Source organism: Bos indicus, chromosome 14 (assembly GCF_029378745.1).
Source record: "Bos indicus isolate NIAB-ARS_2022 breed Sahiwal x Tharparkar chromosome 14, NIAB-ARS_B.indTharparkar_mat_pri_1.0, whole genome shotgun sequence".
Taxonomy (NCBI): Eukaryota; Metazoa; Chordata; class Mammalia; order Artiodactyla; family Bovidae; genus Bos; species Bos indicus.
In genome coordinates, this window is record NC_091773.1 from 3,691,968 (window position 1) to 3,713,208 (window position 21,241).

The 21,241-nt window shown below is 61.5% G+C and overlaps 1 protein-coding gene across 3 annotated transcripts in view; it reads left to right on the forward strand.

Annotated features, from left to right (window-relative positions):
- Nucleotides 1-20,635, forward strand: part of TRAPPC9 (trafficking protein particle complex subunit 9) — a 388,615-nt gene extending 367,980 nt beyond the window's left edge. For all 3 annotated transcript variants that reach the window (XM_070802397.1, XM_070802396.1, XM_070802398.1), the window contains 2 exons: nt 19,045-19,265; nt 19,810-20,635. In XM_070802397.1, coding sequence (XP_070658498.1) covers nt 19,045-19,265; nt 19,810-19,977 — 389 coding nt within the window. In that variant the 3' untranslated portion in view covers nt 19,978-20,635. The remainder of the gene's footprint in view (nt 1-19,044; nt 19,266-19,809) is intronic.
- Nucleotides 20,636-21,241: the final 606 nt, after the last annotated feature.

Consider the following 21,241-nt stretch of genomic DNA (forward strand, 5'->3'; position numbering starts at 1 on the left):
AGGTGGGCAGGGGCCTCTGGGCGCTGCAGAGGACCGGTCCCAGGGTGGTGGGGCAGGGCCTTAGGACTCTGGCTGTCTCTGTTCCCAGGTTGGGGCGGAGCTGAGAGGCCACCCGCCCAGGAACAAGTCTCCGCCCCCACAAGGCAGGGAAGCTCCTCCTCCTTCCTGTGGCTGTTCCTTGATATTTGGGGCCAAGAGGGGTTGGCAGGTCCCCTTGGGGCCTTGTGAAAAGGGGGAAAAAAGAAAAACACCCCACTATTGAGTCGCTTTGTGTGTTAGCTGTTGTGTCTATGAAAACTGTTCCATGATTATTTTTGTACTTGTAGCCCTTTTGGGGATAAAGAGTTCTGCGTCCTTAAAGGGGCCACTGCCAGTTTCCAAGCTCCGGATCGGGTGCCAGAGAACCTGGCTGAATGAGTCTCCCACTCCCAGCCCCACCGAGGTCCCTGATGGGAGGGGTGCCAGGGGCATGTGGTCTGGGAGCATTGTCCTCGCCCTGTGGGTGCAAACCCGCTTGTGGGAGAGGGACTCTCTTGGGTGTAACTCACGAGCAGAGTGGAGTGGGCCTTGCATTCCGAGAACACGGGTTTCGCACACCCACACCTGCTGCTCTTGCTTTCAGCCTCCAGAGTCTCCCCTGACTCAGCATATGGGGCCTGCCCTCATCCCCGGACCCCGGCTCCGTAGCCTGTCCGAGGGACTTCAGAACCCGCCTTCTCTTGTCAGCCCTTGATGGGGACTCTGGGCTGTGCACGGATCTTGGACCCGCCTTCATTCTCCTTCCTGTCTCCTCCTCTTAACTCAGTCTCTTTCCCTCACCTCTCCTCCTCCTGCTTGGGCCCAACCATCCTTCAAGACACTGGCCGCTAACCACTCGGGGCCCCAGGCTATCTCAAGGATCAGATGGAAACTTTGCACAATCTGTCCAGGAAGGCACAGACTCGCATAAGTCCACACCACATGCCTGTCCTTCCAGGGGGGCGGCCAGGACCCTGTGGAGGTGGGCTGAGCTTTCAGAGCCCCCACCCGCCGTAGACTCTCCCCAGCTCTGCCTGGTCCTCCCTCCTCCTGCCCCCAGAACTCCAGCATCTACCCAGACCTCTTCTGAGCATGGTCTGTAAGCAAGGAACAATAGGGTGGAGGACAGACGAACCAGCCAGGGACAGGGAGGGCTGGCAGGGTGCCTGGACGTGGGGTGAGACCCTCCCCTCAGCTCTGGGCAGCCCAGAGAAGTGCTCAGTATTCCTCCGGGGGAGCCCAATATCTGCTGACTGAGACTGACCACAGAATGCCTTTAATGACCACTGGTCTTGCGGTGCTGAAGACCCGCTGTGTGCCAGGTGCTAGGCCTGAGTGGGGAGAGAAGACAGAAGCCCTGGAGGGGCAGCGTCTCATGGGGTGGGGTCGGGGTGGGGTGGGGTGGCAGAGACATGCAGCCGTGGGACCAGAACACACACACTGTCCGCCCCGCATTGGCGTCTCCTTCACCCCGAGGCGCTGGGAACCCACTGGCGGGATCTGACGCCCAAAGCCCACCTGGGTGAGGGGACTCAGATCCCCTGGGCCTGGTCCTTCACCCCGAGGCGCTGGGAACCCACTGGCGGGATCTGACGCCCAAAGCCCACCTGGGTGAGGGGACTCAGATCCCCTGGGCCTGGTCCTTCACCCCGAGGCACTTGGAACCCACTGGCGGGATCTGACGCCCAAAGCCCACCTGGGTGAGGGGACTCAGATCCCCTGGGCCTGGCTGGCTCAGATCCGGCCGTCCTTCCCTTGGTCCGCACAGAACCCCCGGGGACGAGGGCTCCCCCACGATGGTGGCTGTGGGACTGGTGTGTCTAGGCATTCACACTCTGGAAGTGCACTCGCTGGAGGGATAAGCAACTCGGCTGAGTGGGTGTCCAAGCTGGTGCTGGGAAAGCGGGGCCGGCCGCCCCAAGACAAGGGCCGTGCTGGAGCCTAGTGTGAGGTGCGGCCAGGGGCGTGGGCCGTGGGTGTCCTCCCTGGGGCCTCCCCAGGGCCCTCCCTCTGCAATGGGCTCTGTCCTGCTCTCACCGCCATCTCCCATCCCCGCCTCCCTCCAGGATAGCTCTCAATGGCACAGACGCTGTGACCCCCGTCCTCCTCCTTTGCAGCCGCAGCTGCAGTGAGTGCTCCCACCCGCTCCTCCCCGCCCAGGCCCTCTTGAGCCCCCTCCTTCCCCTCGCTCACCTCCTGGGGCCCCAGCCCCGTCACCATCAATCACATCGTCCTCCTCACGCCTTGTCCACTCGGCTCCTGGGACACGTTTCTCTCTGGGGTCACGCCGTCCACTCCTCTGCCATCTCTCCTCATCCCCCACCTCCAGGTGTCCCGGGGTCCCTGGGCTCTGACCTGCGCCCGGATTCCCATCCAGTGCAGCTCTGCTTCCACCGCTGCCCTCAGCTCCTTTCTTAATGTGGAGACGTGGCTTATGTGTCACAGGGTTTGCCCCTCTGGTCCTGGTGTCTTCACAGAGCCACGCAGCCAGCACCGAGGTCTGGTTTCGGAGCACTCTCCTGGCCCCGCCACGAAAGTCCGTACCCACTAGTTGTCACTCCCTGCCTGCCCCCGGGGCCCCTGGCGACCACCCATCTGCTTCCTCTCTCACCATCTGCCTGTTCTGGACAGTCCGTATCAGTGCATCGCACGGCACGTAGCTTTGCACCCATCTCTCATGGAGTGCAGTGTTTCCGAGGTGCTTGCGTACTAGGACACGTGTCTGTGTCCACGCCTGTCCTCAGCCCCTCACACACCTCCCTGGGTGTCTCAGGGGCCCTGTGGCTCACCACGCCCAAATCACGTTATGCTTACTCCAGACTCCCAAGTGGCCCCCTCCCTAAGCAGCTCACGGGGTGGCTCAGGCTCCACCCCTGGGTGCCTTCCACACCAGCGATGCGCTCACGAAGCCTCTAGAACACCATAGGGTCTGACTGCACCTTCCATCACTGCCGCCGCTCCATCGCTCCCCAGTCACTCGCGGGAGCCCCCTGACTGGCTCAGCTCCCATCCCGCACTGCCGGCTCCTGCAGCCCCGGTGAGCCCGCAAGGCCAGGGTCCCCTGTGTTTTCCACCTCACCTGATGGAAGGACCACACCCTTCTGCCTGGTCCCTGGAGCCTCCGTACCCACTCTCCCTTTTCCAGCACCCTTTCTCCGGGTGTCTGTCTGTACGTCCAGCCCCTGCTCACAGACAACGTCCCTGACAGCCAGTGTGTATCAGCCTCCCACCCTGCCCTCCTCCTCCACTCCTCAGGTCTGCCTGCCCGGCCAGCTGAGACGTGCGTGTGTGTGTGTGTGTGTGTGTGTGTGTGTTCACTTGTCTGCTGCTTTCCTGTGGGCTCAGTGAGAACACCTGAGCCGGGTGAACAGATGGACGGAAGGACAGACCTAAAGAGCTCTCTGTAGGGGAAGACGGACCACAGCTTTCCCCAGGTCCTGTTTCTCTAGGACTAGATAAAGGCATTTCAGTAGAGAGTCGTTTTCCTAGATGAGTCCACGGTACGTCTCATTCTTCCAGAAGGCCAGGCCTTAGTGTGGTTTTGGTGAAAGACCCCGAGCCGTGCGTTCAGACAGAGCCACGCTTTAACCCCAGCGCCGCCTGAGGGTACAATCACATCACTTAGCCTCTCCGAGCCTGGGTATTTTTCTTTCTCTTAACCCTCACTTACTAGGCTACTGAGAAGACAGAGAGTCATTTGAAACGTGCCTGCTGCTGTATCTGCATCTGGCTAGTGTCAAGCCAAGTCCCTCAGTAAATACTCCTCTCTGTCCTGTTTGGTGAGAGAATGTAGAAGTTTCCACCAGCCCTGTTACTAAGACCTGTCCACTTCCAGGAAGCCGGGTGGTGGTGTGGCTAGTGGTGGGCTCAGGGTTCCACCCCGGCTGTGCAGCCCTGTGACCCCCGGAGCCTGGGCCTGAGTTTCCACCCTCACTTTCTGGGTGAATTGCAGTGAAGAGGGGCTGCCCAAGGCTTCTGGCCCCATGGAGCCTGGCCTGACTGGCTCACCCGCTTCCTAAGCAAACAGGCGCTGCTTGGAAGGAGGTGGTGGTGATGATGATGAAATTGTTCTGGAGAACAAACTGTTTCCAGCGTCCTGATTTGCATTCCGGCTCCTGACATGCTCATTACAGCCTTTCTTCGGGGGTCTCTAAAGCAGCAGCTCTCCCTCCAGCCAGCCTCGAGGCGGGGGCGGGCTGCCCTGTGTGTAGCAGCGGGCACCGCCGAGGTACCGTCAGCTGTGATCCAGCCTGTTCAGACTTGGGCCACCCCCTGACCGGCGTGTGTGAGGGTGTGGCCAGGAGCCCCCGGTCCCCTGCGGAGGGCCGTCTGTGCTCCTTACGGCTTTGTGTGCTGCGGAGCGTGTCAGTCAGGAATCTGCATCTGAACTTGGTACCAGAGCCGGGGGGCGGGGGCTGCGTAGGGAGGGGGGACAGCAGAGGTGCAGGGACAAGGCGGGCAGCCAGACCGGGCATGAGGGGCGCTGGAGCTGGGAACAGGCACGGCAACCCACTCCAGCGTTCCTGCCCAGAGAATCCCACGGACAGAGGAACCTACAGACCATGGGGTTGCGCAGAGTCGGACATGACTGAAGCGGCTGAGCACGCACCCCGGATGCAGAGGGAGGGGACCGCCCGGCCCCAGTGCTCACACCATACCCTGTCCCAGCCCCGGACTCCGAGGGCCATGCTGGCAAACCTGGGCTCGGGCTCCCAGCCACGACGGAGGTGTGTGTGTCAGGCTAGGAGGGTGAAGCGCCTTCCGTCCTGGCTGGCCAGCCTGGTTTAGAGCTGCTGAACATCCGGCCCCGGGGGAGGCAGTCCCCACCTGTGCTCCTGCCCTGAGCCCAGCTGGCAGTGTGGCGGGCCCAGCCTGGCGGGTCTCTTCCCCAGCCCTTGGCAGCAAAGGCCTCGGCAGCCTGCCCCCACATGTCAGAAGCCTTGGACCCCTGTCCAGGGTGCTGCTCTGGGGCCAAAATGGCTTTCCTGTTAATTAAGCAGACAACACAGCATGCAGTCAGCATCCACGTTGCTTTTAAACATTCCCTTTTTCTCCTGGAAGCAGTGCTGTGCTGGCCCAGAGAGGTATGGGCTGCCTCTCACATGACGGTAGGAGGCTGATCGGTCAAACCAGGAGGGCGCGAGGGTGGGGCAGAGAGGCTGAATAATCACCCCGTCCTCTCCAGCTCAGCGATTCAAGGTCCCCACACCTGCTCCTTCACAAGCTTCTCCGAGCCGGGCATCACCTCCTCTGTGCTTCTCCGAAAACCACCCCAAGCCCTCCCTCCAGGGACCCTCGCCCTGCACACCTCTCTCTCTGCCCTCACCCCTACACTGCCCTGACTCTCAGCCTGGGAGCTGCACTCACCCCCCAACACTCACCCCATCCTCGGGGCCTCTCTTTGAAGCGGGGGTGGAGTGGCGTTGCTGGAGGTGGGAGTGAAAAGGAGCATCTGGTGGCGTCTGCAGGGTCCATCTGACGCCACGTGGGGCAGCCGGGGGCCTGGTCTGATGTGTGCACTGGGGCAGAATGGGGGGCCTGGAAGGAGCTTGGCGTCGGGGCCAGGTTTCAGAGGGGAGGCGGCACGGGCTCACAGCCCAGAGGAGGCGGTTCTGGGAGGAAAGGGCAGCTGTAACGCCGTCTGGGGGTCAGGTGAGGATGGAGAGCTTGGCCTGGAGCCCAGGTCAGACTTCTCGGAGGGGCGAGGAGTCTGATGGGTCGCCAGGACTAAGTCAAGTTGTCCCAGGCACAAGCACGGGTGTGGGGCAGCCCAGGTGATACCGAGCCTTTCCTTAACTTCCCTGGGCTTCAGCCTTCTCATCCATAAAACGGCAACACTGATACCTTCTCTGCAGCAGGGGGGCGGGGTACTGGGGGGCACAAGGGTTAAAAGAGTCTCTGACCAGTGCCCACCCCAGCAGCAGTGAGCGGTGAACCCACCGTCTTACAACCCAGAGTGTTGTCACACTAGGAGGAACTCTAGGATGCCTGGCACATGTCCCGGGGACTTCCAGAACCCAGTGAGCCCTGCAGCGCCCCCACCCCCTGATGAATCCCCAGGGCTCCAGGGTTCCCCAGCCATCAGGGCTGAGTGAACTCATCTCCCAAGATGTTTCCTGGCCTCTGGCCCTTTAGACAGTTCGCTGAGCCAGAAGGACAGGGAGCTCCTTGTCTCTGGGCTTTGGGGCTGGGGGGCTGCGAGTCCGCAGACCCGCTGGAGTTCCTGGCCTGTTCAGGGCTGAGGGGCTTGGCCTCTGACTGTGGGCCTGGCCTGAGAGATGCCATCGACCATCTATGGGGAGGCAAGGCTCTGGGTCACGTGGGAAGAAGTGGGGGGCTGCTGGGGGTGGAGGGGAGGTGAAAGAGGCAGAGGGTTGTTTCATGGATGTGGCGGGGGCAGGCGGGGCAGCGGCAGCACAGGGTTAGGGCTAGGGCTTAGGATTTAGGTTTACGGTTAGGCTTAGGGTTTAGGTTAGGGTTAGGGGCTGAGTTTAGGGGTTGGGGTTGGGTTTAGGGTTAGGTTTAGGCTTAGGGTTGGGTTTAGGGTTAGGGGTTGGGGTTAGGGTTAAGGTTGGGGTTAGGGTTAGGGTTTAGGGTTAGGGTTTGGGTTACAGTTATGGGTTGGGGTTAGGGTTAGGGGTTAGGGTTATTATTTGAGGTTAGGGGTTAGTGTCAGGGTTAGGCATTAGGTTTGGGGTTAGGGTTAGGGGTTAGGATTTGTCGTTGGGGATTGGGGTTGGGTGTTAGGGTTAGTGTTGGGGATTATGGTTAGGGTTTGGGGTTTTGGGTTAGGGGTTAGGGTTAGGATTAGGGGTTAGGGTTTAGGATTTGGATTATGGTTTGGTCAGCCTCCGCAGCCTCTCCTCAGGTCTTGGCCGGGCCCCATGGCTGTCGTGTACCATTCACATGCTCCAGCACAGAGACACAGGCTTTAGATACCCATCGGCATGGGTTTGAACCCAGGCCTGGAGTATTGAGGCCTCCACACCTTTGGTGTGGTTTGGGTGAGATTTAGGCCACAGATGCCACGGGCCTGGTGATGAGCTGTAGGGGGAATGCAAGTGACCTGGGTTTCTTTTGTACTAGCCTTCGGGTGCCGGGCCCACTCACTGAGCCACGAACATGGCGTTTCCCAGGCTCAGCCAGGGCTCTCAGATGGGCCTTCTGGCTCCTAGACCAGAGACCCCACCCCACCAGGACACCGGGGTCTGATAGTCCCCGAGGGTGGACAGGGGTCACGTGCGCCCCCCAGAGCTCGGTGCCCTAATGACATCGTGCTGCCGTCCCCCCAGCTCCCCAGGAAAGAGGTGGCCCCACACACCGCTGCCTGTCTCCTGAGCCCCGTGGGAGGACCCAGTGGCCCTGGGCAGGTGGCAGCCCTGGCGCTCCCGCTGCTGCAGGACGTTGGTGGGGAGGGGGGGGGCGGGTCACTGTGTGTCCTGAGCATTTGCTGGGGACACAGAAGCAGGCGGATCCCTCCTGGCCTCGCTCAGCGTTTGCCAGCAGGTCATGAAGGCTGCAGAGACATGGCCTGGTTTCGCAGGGGGTCTGGTGAGGTCACATGGGCGTGGCCTCGCCCCAGCTCTGCCGCACCCCAGCTGTGGACCCCGCAACGGGGTCCAGGGAGGTGACCGTGTTCCGGGGAGTGGTGGAGGCCCAGTTCCCCAGGGTCATCCACGAGCCCCTGCATCTCTGGGGACTTTTTGTCTTTAATTTTTCATTTTCAGTTAATGAGAAACCACTGGGCAAACAACAGTGCGGCCCGCGTCAGCTTCCAACTGCGGCTCGACCCCGTTTACAGGAGAGGAGGGTGGACGCAGCCCCTGAGCCAAGAGGCCTGCTCATAGGGGTCCCCAGCCAAGGGGGTTTCGTCCTCTGCAAACTTAAATGCAGGCCCTGAGGCTGGGGGTCAGGGGGACAGGCCTGCTGTTTTCTGTAGCAGAGCCAGACATGCGGAAGTCACCACCAAAAAAGATGGGAGGTGCCGTGACCCGGAAGAGATTTAAGAGCTCACCCGTTCCATCAACTGGCACTGAGGGGCTGCCAGGGGGTCTGAGCAGGGACTGAGGGCCTGGAGCCTCCCCACTGGGGGCTCCAGAGCCCTGGTGACCTTGGAGGAGCTCACGCCCTGCTTGGTGCTGAGAAAGAAGCAGTCGCAGCTCAGAGCTTTAAGCTCAGAGACAGACAGGGTCAGGAATTGGCGGGGTGGGGGGGCGGGGCAGGAGCTTTAGGGGCTCCTTGCTCTATTGGGGCAGGTGCAGGAGGGCTTCTCAGAGGAGGGAGCAAGGGCACAGAGGCCCGCAGGGAGAGGGGGAAACCTTCTTGGCTGTGGGGCCTCTGGGGACACCAAGTGCATCAGAGAAGCCAGCAGTCCTTCCAGAGTGGCGCAAGGCCCGTCTGGGAGCAGAGGGCCACGAGTCAGCCGTGGGCCCCTGGGCAAGGGTCTTCTCTTCCGGCTCAGGGCTCCCCAGGCAGCCCCGGAGCCTTTCACAGCGCACCGTGCCGGACAGGGGTGCGGCCTGGCCCCCGCTCCTCCTCTGCACACAGAGGGCCCGGCCGGTAGGAGAGGCGGTGGCCCCCGGACACCTGTCCTCCACCAGGCGCGGATCCAGTGGAGGGGGCACGGAGGGCAGCAGACGGGAGCTGGCATGGGCCCCTGGGATCCGGGCCCCTTGGAGCCGGTTGGCCCGCAGTCATTTTCAGGGGGCCCGCCTTAGTCCAAGAAAGCCTGGACCCTCATGTGTGTCAGCCCCCCGGAGCCTCTGGGATGCTCAGGGCCCTGCCTGAGAAGCCAGGCCAGGGCTTCTGTCCACAGGGTCGCCTCTGGTGAGGGTGCTTAGGCCCAGCACAAGGTCCTCGCCACGTGGACAGCCGGCCGGGCCCATCGTCTGCAGGCTGGTCTGCTCTGGAGTCTCCCTGCCCTGTCTGACCCCTGTGCCCTGGGTCGGGACAGGAGCAGTGGGTTTGTGCAGGCCTCACCCCCACCCCCACCCCCAACACACACACACTGAGAGCTCCACCAAGGGGCTTTCTGCGGTGCTGCCCGCCCTGGCTTGGGCAGAGGGTCTGGGGGGTCCCCTTTACCGCCTCCTCCTGAGCCCCTAGCCCACCTGCCAAAGGGCTGGTGGCCAAGTCTTGGCAGGGCAGTGCCCCGGGGGCTCAACGGGTGCCCCTTCTCATGGCCAGGAGTGGCCCGACCCCGATCCCAGTGGTTCTCTTGTGGTAGGTTCTCTTGTGGCCTGTGTCCTTCCCGAATGATCTGTGTGCTCCGGGACGCTACGTGTCTATGGGAGGCTTTGGCTGTCACTGCTTAAAGAGTCCGTTTGACATGATAAATGTTGATCGAGCACCAGGCAGGGGTCAGGCCCTGGGCCGTGTGCAAAAAGGCTGAGACTGGGGCTGGGGAGTGTGGGGGGACAGTCCTGGCACAGCAACTAGATGCCAAGTGAGCCCACATGCCACCCTGGCTCAGTAGAGAGAATGGTCTGAAGTGGGCCTGGAGGGCTGAGCCCAGGCCTGGGCACCATGAAGCCCGTCTTGAAGCCATCCGGTTCATTCCTCCCATGTAGTATATAGATGAGCAAGCAGAGGCTCAGAGAAGTTAAGTGATTTCCCTAAGGTCACATGGCAAGCCATAGGCAGGCCTTGTTCATTCATCAGTTCAGTGACTGAACCCTGAGCCCTGCCTTCAAAAAGCTCACCTTCAATGAGCTTCAAATCAATGAGACATCGTGTCAACGGAAAACCCTGGCATGAGGCTATACATGATATAGCCTAGTGCAAAGCTGGGTGTGGTTCAGGAAGTCTTCCTGGAGAGAGTGCTGCTCGACCCGAGTTTTGGAAAGGGCCAGAGGAGCTGGCAAGGCAGAGAGTATCGGGGGTCCTGTGAGGAGGTGATGGATGGCAGGATGGGTGTCACAGGGCGCTGGGGAAGAGCAAGCAGAGGAGGAGCGGCAGGCGGCCTTCAGCTTGGTCTAGAACACTCCCAAGGCCATCAAGCCTGTATCGACACCCTTTTCATCTTCTCAATGGAAACCCTTTCTCTTCTTGGCTGTCTCCCCCTCACCCTCCGACCCTCTGGACTGACCCAGGAATCCAGAGACCTGGCTTCTAGGCCTGGCCCCACTATCAGACAGCAGAAGGTCTGCAAATCCTGCGGAGACCCAAGGTGCCCGGGCCCTGCTGGGCACCGGGGGATGGAGGGAAACGTGCGTACGTTTTTGTGCAGGCAGGACTCCAGGTAGATGCCGAGTGCTGAGCGCAGCACAGGTGAGGCTGAGCTGGACAGGCAGACAGGGCAGCTTTAACAGCCTGTGCAAAGGCCCAGTGGCATGAAACCAGCTGCACAGCCCCTTCCCATGCCCGCTGGGATGACCCCCACCCTCCAGCCCTCAGCTCTCTCATCTGGGAAGGAAGGTCTTAGATTCCTCCCTATCCTCCTGGCGCCAGCAGCCACCTGTGCAGTCTGACCCTGCAGGGGAGATGGTCCGGGGCTGGGGTGACCTTGTGTGGGGAGGACCAGGCTGGACGCAGAGCCACGGGAGCCGTGGAGGGGCCTGCCTGGGTGGCAGTGATCGCTGCTTTATTGAGAAAGTCTTGAGAGAAGATGAAAAACGAGAGATTAAAAAGGTAGAGACGCTGCTCGGGGACAGCGGAGTCATTTTAAATTCTCTGCTGTCCTCAGAATGATGTCTTTGCATAATGCCACCAGCCAGCAGGCACAGCATTCATTCTTTTGTCCTGTTGTTTCCCCTGGTTTATCTTCGGTTGAGGTGCTTGTCCAGAAAGAGAAGGTTGAAGGCAGAGGACTTAATGGAGGCCCTGTCTCCAGCCTGCAGTGATGGTGTTCACTGTGCAAAAGGCAGTTCTGTTCCAGAGAGGAAGGGACGGGCCCCCCGGATTCCAGGACCCACCCAGCATCGGATTCGAAGCCTGGCCCTGGGCGCACTGGCTCCGTACGGGTCCCAGCTTCCCTTCTGAAAGGAGACGGTTTGGATAGACGAGCCCTGGAAGGCCTGGAAGCTGCACAGCTATAACAAACAGCCCCAAATTTCAGGGGCCCAACACAGCAGCCTTACTTTATGTCTCGTGGTGTGGGTGGTGGGGTCTGTCTGGGGCTCATGGAGGGTGGAGGCGGGGGTGTCTCTGGCCCCGCCCACCCGTGGCCCCGCCCACCACACCGCTGTCCTTATCCTGTGGCTCCTCCCCGGACCTGGCTCAGTATCTTTAGTTCTGTCACTCGGCCGAGCAGGGACTGCAGGAGGGATGAGTTTGTGGGCCAGCTTTGCAGGGCGTGTGTCATTGTACCCCTTACTATCCCCTGGCCCCTACGCAGGCCCGCATCCTCGCCTGCTGCGGGCGCTGCGCCCTGGGGGAAAGGGACTGGTTTGGTGAGCACCCAGCCAGCCTCCGCCTGCCAGAAAGTCTCAAGGACAAGTGTTCCCTGAGGGAAGGGCCAGCCCAGCAGGCCCCCAGGCGGACGGGGCCAGTGGGCAGGGCCTTGAGCCCCCGGGGGCTGGGGCGCGCTGCCAGGGAGGAGACAGAGGGCCGGCCCGCAGCGCAGCACCCTCCAGCAAGACCCTGCCCCGAACGCAGGCTCTTCACCCACCCGGCCTTGAGCTGCGTGCACTGCTGCCTGTGGTCCCCGCCGTCTCCCCTCGAGCCCGTCGGGCACTCCTCTAACCCGGTTTGGAGCTCAGCCATCTCCTGGCTCACCCATGGTCCCCGCCGTCACCCCTCGAGCCCTTCGGGCATGTCTCTGCCCCGGTTTGGAGCTCAGCCGTCTCCCGGCTCACCTGTGGTCCCCGCCGTCACCCCTCGAGCCCTTCGGGCATGTCTCTGCCCCGGTTTGGAGCTCAGCCGTCTCCCAGCTCACCCGTGGTCCCCGCCGTCACCCCTCGAGCCCATCGGGCACTCCTCTGCCCCGGTTTGGAGCTCAGCCGTCTCCCGGCTCCGCACCCCAGCCCTCTGGCTGCATCAGGGGAGGCAGAAGCTCTGGCTCTCCCGAAACCAGAACGTGGTCTGAGCTCTGCCACCCTGCTCGCCTGGCCCAACAGCCCGGGGAAACCACGGGCAAGGGGACCCCTGACCCGGTGGGTGGTGTGGGCCGAGTGTGTTTCTCCCCGTCACTGAAGCAGGTTCACAGGGTCCCCAGCAGCCACGGTCCACGTGGGCCACGCCGCCTGGGGCTCCCCACCAACCGGCCCTTGCGCGGACGTGTTCAGGAAGCCTGAGAACATCTCCACGAGCCAGCTCCCAGCCTCTAGCGTCCCCCTCCAACTCCAGCTCGCCTTAATTTTAATTTAATTCCCTTTAATCTTTAATGAAAAGTTGTAAAAGTAAATTATTTACCCAAGAGAGCCAAACGGCTCCTCAGGAGCTGTTCTCAACTGGAGGGTAATTACACGTGCGGGTCTGGAGCGGTCTCCCTCCCCGGGTGCTGGGGAGGAGGCATTCTGGTTTATGAACTAATTAGCTACCTCAGTGACTGTTAAAAACACACGACGTTTGGCGCCTTGAGAGCAGGGCCCTGGGCTCACGCGGTGCCCACCTTGATGAGCGCCCAAGGGCAGGACGAGCCCGTGACCCTGGGGCCCGGGCAGCCCGAGCTGAGCTCCCGGGAGCAGCCCTGCCCCTGATGCATCCCTCCCATCACATCGCCCTGCCTGAGCCCCGCACAGCGGACAGAAGGACCCACCCTCTTTCCCTCAGGGAGGGAGGCTGAGGGCCGGGTAGGTGCAGGGGGACTGCGTGGTTTCACACGTCCTCCCCAGATGCCACTGCCTGTTTCTGTGTAAGATCCTCTCCCAGAACACCGTCACCCCCACCTGCAGGGCATTTCTGCGCTTCTAATCTCTTTCACCAACTCTTTCAGGAAAGGAGCAAAACAACATTGGAAACTTCTGGACTAAGGGAAACCATATTTGTCCTGTTGGTCAAGACTTGGAGGAGTGGGCATGCTAGGAGAGGCTGTGTGTGCGTGCATGAGTGTGCGTGTGAGCTGAAATGTGGGTGCTGAGGGCCCACATGGTACCCTAGGTCAATACACTCTTGTCTCTGAGCTTCCTAATAGCCACAGAGAGTAGGTCAGTGACTTGGCTCTCATTGGTACCCAGGGAAGACTTACTGCCTTGGTTGTGTACAGAGCAACTTGCTATATTTGCAGTAGAGGAAATTCACCACTTTTTACTGCATTGTTGGAAATTACAGGGTTTTCTGCTAGGTCCGCCTGTGCCTTCTCCCAAGGACAGCTGGTGTTGAGGAGGGTGAAGCAAAACTCACTGGCCAGGGGCTTTGCCTTGGTTCTCAGCCCACGTCCCAAGGCTCAGCTATTGTTCTTTTCTCATTTGAGGGTTGTTTTTTTTTTTTTCTCTTTTTTTGCACTTCATTTAAAGGGTGACAAAGCTTGATTAATTCTCAAACCTAGCCTGGCCTGAATCAAATTTGGCTCTAAAATCTAGGCCCATCCAAGATTTATGTCAACTAGAAAAATGTGTGTGCCTTGTGAAATTTGAAATTCAAATACATCTTAGCTGAAGCCCATTTGGTAGATTGTTGAGAACCTGACTCTCTCCGGCTCCTCTCGGGCCTTCCCCTCACTCATTCCTCCTGTGTCTCTAAAGATTCTGTTGTGTCCAGAATCAGACCGTAAGTCTGCTTAGCCATCCAGTTTTGTCAAAGAAACCAAAACCCCAGAAAGAAAGGTGAGCCTGGAACAGCATCCTTGTTGGGAGTCTGGGCTCCAGGGGAAGAACAGGCCTCCACCACTGACTGTGGGAGCCAGGCCCTAAGGAAGGAATGAGCGGACCATTAGATGAGTCAGTTGAACACGAAATCCACGAGCCCCCCTCTTCACCACTGAAAAGTGACTTGCCTCTGACCTTGGGGCCTGCTGATGTTTTCTGTGTCTCCTTCAGCCCCCAGGGGAACATGCTGTGTAGGCTCCACCCAGAGTCCCACCCTGCCCATTGTCCATGCCTCAGAGTGCCCGTGGTCCTGGACGCACACACACACTCACACGCACACGCCAGAACAGACCTAGGAAGCGCAACTCCAGGGAGCCGCCAGGCAGGTCTTTTCTTTTGAAAAGTCCACAGTGGTTTAGAACTGCCGGACTGTTCGCAGCCATTTGGCAAGTGTCTCTCAAGTGCCAGGAGCGTCTGCCCACCCCTAGCCTTCACACCCACCCACTCCGTGGACCGTATGGAGAGACGCCGTGGACACTGCAGGGCCAGCCTGACCGCTGGCCTGTCCCTGACTTGCCATCCTCAGGCTCCAGTCTCCACCCAGCCCTCCTCTTGGTTCTGGAGCCCCTGCTCCCAGCTGCCTTTCTGGAGTCCGGGTCCTGACACGCTGTGCTGGCCTTGGATCTGCCAAGCCCTCTGTCCTTTGCCGTGCTTACAGGGAGGGGGCCCAGTCTACATCCCAGCCCTCAGCCCGGCCCCAGGCCCCAGAGGATGAGTGGGGTTAAGGGATTGGAATTCCAGAAGGTTCCCAGCCAGGGAGAGATGAGTGAATAAGACCAGAAAGAAGGCCTTTGCAAACCTGTGTTTGGGTCAGAGGGCAGAGACGCACGTCCACCCTGCGGACCATGAGGGCCACAGCAGCCTGGCCAGGCACGGTTCTGGCAGGAGATGCCACTGTGCCATGTGCTGGGATGGCTGGACAGAAAAGGTGGGTGGGGCAAGTACAGGGAGCAACGTGGAGAATCTGAACACTGCGGGTCATGCCACTGCTGCACAGCACAGCCTGGTGATCCCGCAGCCGGTTAAATGCCAGCCCCCCCCCCCCCCCGCAACTCCAACCGGCAATTCCGCTCCGAGGTGTGTGCCCTCGAGGACCGGAGAACTGTGTCCACACAGACACTGTCCTCGAGCGTCCGCAGCGGCATTGTTCACAATAGACAAGGGCGGAGGCACCCGGGTGCCCATTCACAAACACGTGAACGACCAGCTGTGGTGTGTCCACGATGAGAAGGAGCAAGGCATAGATGCCCACAGACTGAGCCCCAACAGCATCACACTCGAGGAGAGAGGCCTGCTCTTAAAGACCAAATATGTGTGGTTATGGGGGCTTCCCTGGTGGCTCAGACAGTAAAGAATCTGCCTGCAATGCAGGAGACCCAGGTTTGATCCCTGGGTCAGGAAGATCGCCTGGAGAAGGGAGTGGTTCCCCACTCTGGTGCGACAGTCCATAGAACTGGGGTGTTCTGTAGAACTGGAAGCTTGAATCCTGGTTGTTCGGGGGTGGGCGACAGGTGGGATGGAGAAGGGGTAGGGGGTTGCTTTTAGAGGTGATGAAAACACTCTCATGTTGCCTGTAGTGATGGTTGCTCAGATCTGGTAATAGATGAAAAGCCATGGAATTGTGCACTTCAGTGGGTGAGCTGTGGTTTGTGAACTAAATCTCAATAAAGCTGTATGAAAAATAACGCATGCTCTGGCCATCAGGGTTCCTGAGGGAGCTGAGTGCTCAGCTGTGTACCTGGATGGCCACGGGCCTCTCCCCACCGGGACAGGGTGCCCTGTAAGTGAGGCCGTGTCCGTGCCACCTGGTGGGCTTGGACTGGGGACTGTGTGAGATGATGAAACCTTAGGACAGTGGCCAGGGTGCTCTCAGGAGCTCCTGTCATCCCCAAGAACGGTAATGGTGAGATGAGAGGCGGGCAGTGCCTGTGGGGGGAGGTGGGGAGGGAGAGGGGCCTGGGTGCAAAGGCCGAGCCCGGACACCCCCTCCCCTCGGGCCCTGCCCCGGCTGCTAGGCTGCTCTGAGCCAGGAACCCTCTGCAGTGAGTGTTGTGCCCCATGTCTCCTGGGCACCAGGAAGGCCAGCTCCCTCCAGGCACAGAGTGCAGCAGAGGCTGCGTTCGGTGAGGCTGGGCGGGGGTCTAAAACTGGCCCCACCTGGGGAAGCAGAGCTCTTCCCACCCCTCCTGGGAGAGAGGGGAAGCCGAGGCAGAAAGACCTGGCCCCCGCCTCTGGGTGGCAGACCCTCCGTCAGGGCCCTGGCAGCCCCGTCTCCTCTCTACACCTCAGCACCCCTGCTCAAAACCCGTGGAAACCACGCCTGTGCCCTGTGCCCTCCAGGAGCCCGTGAGGCTGCTGCGGGAGGCTTCTTGGCCTTGGGTGAGGCTCTGGATGGGGGGGCAGGGGGACAACGTCGTGCTCACTCTGCCTCCAGGTGTAGCCTCGGGGTGCAGGCAGCTCCCCGACCCTCCGCGCGCTCTCCCCGCGTGAACCCCGCCCCGCATCCCCACAGTGGCCGCCCTTGGCTGGCACTGGCCAGCTGCTTTTCTCCCCGTGCCTCCCTCGTCGGAGTGGGCCCCGCAGGCCCTTCCCTCCTCTCGCCTTCTATTTATAGCCGTGTTCCTGCCAGAGCCTGGCGACGTGCTGTAGCATAAACTCGGCAGCCGCTTCGGGAGGGATCCTGGGCCGGATAGAATGAAGTCCGTGATGCTGGCTGGTATTAAAAGTGAAGGAGAAGCGGGCTGGGGGTGGCCGGAGGAGATGGACTGCGGCCCGATTTAATGCTCCAAGGGAAGAGGCTAATCTGCTCCCAGGAGGTTTCTTACAACATGAGCTGCTCCTGCACGAAGAATCTCCTCCACAAAAGCCTGGTGTGCGAGTCAGGATCAGAGCTGGGAGGCAGCAGCTTGGTTCTGAGGTCCCTTCTGTGGGACATTCAAGGGGCTGGCCCAGTGTCTTTGAGCTCCAGGGGGGTCCAAGGGTCCTTTGAGCCCCTTGAGAGGGATTTGAGCCTCTTGAGAGTCCCTTGGACTGCAAGGAGATCCAACCAGTCCATCCTAAAGGAAATCAGTCCTGAATATTCATTGGAAGGACTGATGCTGAAGCTGAAGCGCCAATACTTTGGCCACCTGATGCGAAGAACTGACTCATTTGAAAAGACCCTGATGCTGGGAAAAATTGAAGGCGGGAGGAGAAGGGGACGACAGAGGATGAGATGGTTGGATGGCATCACTGACTCAGTGGACATGGGTTTGGGTGGACTCCGGGAGTTGGTAATGGACAGGGAGGCCTGGCGTGCTTCCGTCCATGCGGTCACAAAGAGTCAGACACGACTGAGCGACTAAACTGAGCTGAACTGACCCCAGCCCCAAAGCCCACTCATCCACTCTCTGATTCATCCATTGATTTGGTCAACAAAGATGAAATAGAAGGGCGCCTGCCCAGCCCAGGTGCTGGGGCAAGAAGAGAGGAACACAGACAGTGAACAAACAGGTGGGCAAACAAGGGAACTTGAGAGAAGATGCCGAGGGCCAGGAGATGCAGCATGAGGGAGTGCTGGGCAGGATGGCGCTGTGCTGCGCGGATAGAGGCCGCCTCTCCCAGGGGGGCCCAGGTTCAGAGACCCCGGGGCCGGGCTGGGCTGGGCCTGCAGGACTGGGGTGGAGAGGCAGTGTGATTGGAAACACAGGGAGGGGAGAACCTGGCTTAGGGCCGAGCAGGGCCCTGGAGACCAGTGTCAGTGGCCACCCTGTGGTCAAAGCTCCCTTTTATTCTGAGTGTCTTCCACCTCCCCGGCCACACAGCCTCCCCGGGCTCTCTCCTGCCCCTCCTGCCCTTACAAGGACCTCAGAGATGATGACATCGGACTCCCGGATGCTCCGAGCTACTCGGTTTCTCAGGGTCCTTGCCATGTTGGGGAACAGCCTGCTCAGGCTCCAGGGGGTAGGGCATGGACATCTTTGGGGGTGTCACTCTGTCTCCCACACCCCAACTTGGGTGGCACAGGCCCAGGGTTCCGGGGGTCTCTCAGGAAGAAGGCTGAGTTCTGTGTGTCCCACCCACCGCTCCCAAGGAACCCCCAGGTCGAGGTCTCTGGTGCATGGCTCCCCCACAGCCTGAGGGTCAGGAGACAGGCCTCCAGGCCGGGACACCCCTCCTGACCTCTCTAGGGGGCTCCCTCCCTGGGGCTGGGACCCTCCGGGTTCTGCATGTGGCCCGCCGGCAGGTAGGCTGTGGTCTTCGGCCCTCCTGCACACAGCGGCCCAGGAGAGGCTGGCAGGACTGGGTCCCGGGCGCTCTCTGTGCATTGCGTCAGCGCCGCGCTGGCTCACCTGCCCCCATCCGCATTCATCGCCAGCCGAGGTGAGGAAGGGCCTGGAAGAGCTGTATGAATGCCAGTTGTCCCTGTGGGCTGGGGATTAAAGCCGGTCCGGGACCTGGCCCGCCCGCACAGTCTCCGCCGCCCAGGGTGGGTGTGGGCGCCGGTGATGATCCGGCAGGGTGGCCATGCGCCCCAGCCCCACTGCTTTCAGGTTTCTGGTTCTCACAAAACCTCTGTAAAGTAGACTTTCCTCTTACCTCCTAAAGAAGAGGACGCCGGGGCCCAGGGAGGGCGAGTGGGAGGACTCGGGAGAAGCTGCTCAGCTCCTCCCTCCTCTGCCTGTTTTTAGGACACTCGTCCCTCTGACCTCCCAGCCTGTGCCTTGTGCCCAGGCCAGAGAGCAGTCCTCCGGCCGGCCTGCTCGGGGGTCACAGCGTGGCCTCTCCCGTCTGCCTGCCTGACCCCCCCCACCCCACGCAGCCCCTTGTTCCCTGTCCCCTGCCCGACAGTGCTCAGCCTGCTCCGTGACCCCCAGGCCTCCCCCCAGCTGCTGGCACGTCTCCCTGGTGCCCCCAGGGCCAGCCCAACCCTCACGGGGGCCTCTAGGCAGGTCACCCTGCAGGTGACTCCATAAAGGCCCACCTGGCCCGGCCCCTGCCTGGTCCTTGGCCTGCACATGGTCCCCTCCAGGTCCAAGTCCCTCTCCTGGCTGCTTGCCACCTGCAGGAGCCCCTGGGGGTCAGGGCCAGAGCTTAGCTCTTCCAGCCGGGGGCATCTAGGAGGCCCCCCGGGACCCCCCAGCCTGCAGGTCAGGAGAGCAGGCGCTGGGCCCTGCAGGTGTCCCGCCCCAGGCTGGCACAGCGCAGGCGGCAGCCCTGGCGGGTGGAGGAGCCCGTGAACAGGGGAGGCGGGCAGGGGGCGGACGGGGCCCTGACGCTCTGGCGCCCTGTTTCCCTGCAGACGTGCTGGTGGACGGACAGCCCTGTGACTGCCAGGCGGCGGCCTGCCGGGTGGGCGACCCGGTGCGCCTGGAGGTGCGGCTGACCAACCGGAGCCCGCGCAGCGTGGGCCCCTTTGCCCTCAGCGTGGTGCCCTTCCAGGACCACCAGAATGGCGTGCACAGCTATGACCTGCGCCACGCCGTGTCCTTCGTGGGCTCCGGCACCTTCTACCTGGACAAGGTGCGTGGGGCCCTCCCCTGGGGCGGCAGACGCAGAGGGTCCGCATCGACCCTCGTTCGCCTGACTCTCCTGGAGACCCCAGAAAGTTCACGCCTCCATACGCGAGTCCCGGGAGCAGGGCCACGATGGCGAGGCGGGGCTGTTGAGGAGCTGGGGTGGGGCATCCAGGGCACCATTGGCCTGCCCGCTGTGGGCAGCTCCCCCTTGCTCAGCAGTCACTGTGCCCAGAGGAGCAGATGAGGTCACGAGGCACGGTCCTCCCGCTCCGCTCACGGGTGGACAGGCGTCTTTGGCCCCAAACACTCCCCAGCTCACTGACCCCCAGGCAGCCCAGGGAGGGAAGTGCTGTCAGCTCCTTCCCGGGACAGGAGCTGAGGCGCAGAGAGGTTCAGGGACTTGCCGGGGGCAGCACCACAGAGAAGCCCTGGAGGGTCATGGAGCCAGGCCTGGGGGCCCTCCCCCACCCCCACACCCGGTCGGCCCCGGGTCTCCCCAGGCTTTGGGCCCCATGGCTCCTGGCTCTCACCTCCACCTCCTCTCTCAGGTTCAGCCGTCGGGCCAGGCGGCCTGCCTCGGGGCGCTCCTCTTCCTCTACACGGGCGACTTCTTCCTCCATATCCGGTTCCACGAGGACGGCCCCAGCAAGGAGCTGCCCCCATCCTGGTTCTGCCTGCCCAGCGTGCACGTGCGCGCCCTGGAGGCTCAAGCCTGAGCAGCCCGCCCCGTCCTGGGTCCCTGATCCTGCAGGAAGAGACAACCAGAGGCCCCCCTCCCCAGGGATGGGGCCACGGCCACTGCCGTGACATCCATCCCCTCCTTCCGGCCACCCGGCCCCCAGCCCGCAGCCCCCACATCTGCCCGCCGCGTCCTCTCTGGACTCGCAGGGGCCCCTGCACACAGCAGCCTCGCTCCTTCCCACCCTGCCCGTTGGGGCCCCCCTGCGAGCTTGGGCTAAGGCAGATGCTGACCCAGACCCCAGAGTGTGGCCCATCCACCCAGCCCAGGCCTGGGGTCCCTGCACCTGTTCCCATGACCTGGGGTTCACAACCTAGCCGGTAGGAAGAGAAGGCAAGCATGAGGGAGGGACCCTTCCCGGGCGGGTCTGGGGAGCCTCCCCCGGCCCCCTCGGCCCTTGGAATCCCCCGAGGGCTGGCTCTTCTCCTGGGGATCCCGAGGCAGCAGAGCTGGGAGAGAGGGCACCGTGGGTGACACCGGAGTTTCCTGCTGCCCCCGGGGAGCGGACACCCCTGCGTCAGCTGTCCTGGGCCCTGGGCTGGTTCCAGGCCGGGCTCAGGGGTGTGGCCTGTGTGTGTCTGTGTATCAGTGACAGATTCTCCAATAAAGGGCCTGCCTTGCTTCTCTGCTGGTCACCTGCATCCTTGCCTCTGCTTGTCCAGTGCGGTCAGGCGGCCGCCCCCTCAGCTCATCAGCCCCCAGCTCAGGTAGGGATTCCTGCAACCCCCCACGGCACACATGGCCAGTGGCCAGCAGGGTTGGAGCCATGTCCGTCTGTCCCTGTGAACCCCAGCCCCTCCCCAAGCATGTTCTCGTCTCTCTGTAAACACCGTCTCGAGTCCCGACACTGTGGCCCCCAGCCCCCAGGATGGCTCTGGCCTCCCCAGCCTTTCACTTCCTCTCCTGAGATACACACAGGCTTCCCTGGTAGCTCAGCTGGTAGAGAATCCACCTGCAATGCGGGAGACCTGGTTCAATCCCTGGATTGGGAAGATCCCCTGGAGAAGGGAAAGGCTACCCACTCCAGTATTCGGGCCTGGAGAATTCCATGGATTGTATAGTCCATGGGGTCACAAAGAGTTAGACAGGACTGAGCAACTCAGCACACACCTGAAATACACACACACTTGGGAAGGTGTTTGGGGGTGACACTGGCCTCCAGAAGTCGAGGTGAAGCTTGGAGGTGGGTGTCCTGTAACCAGCCTTGGACCCACCCCCGCTGTGATGGTTGCCTTCACAAC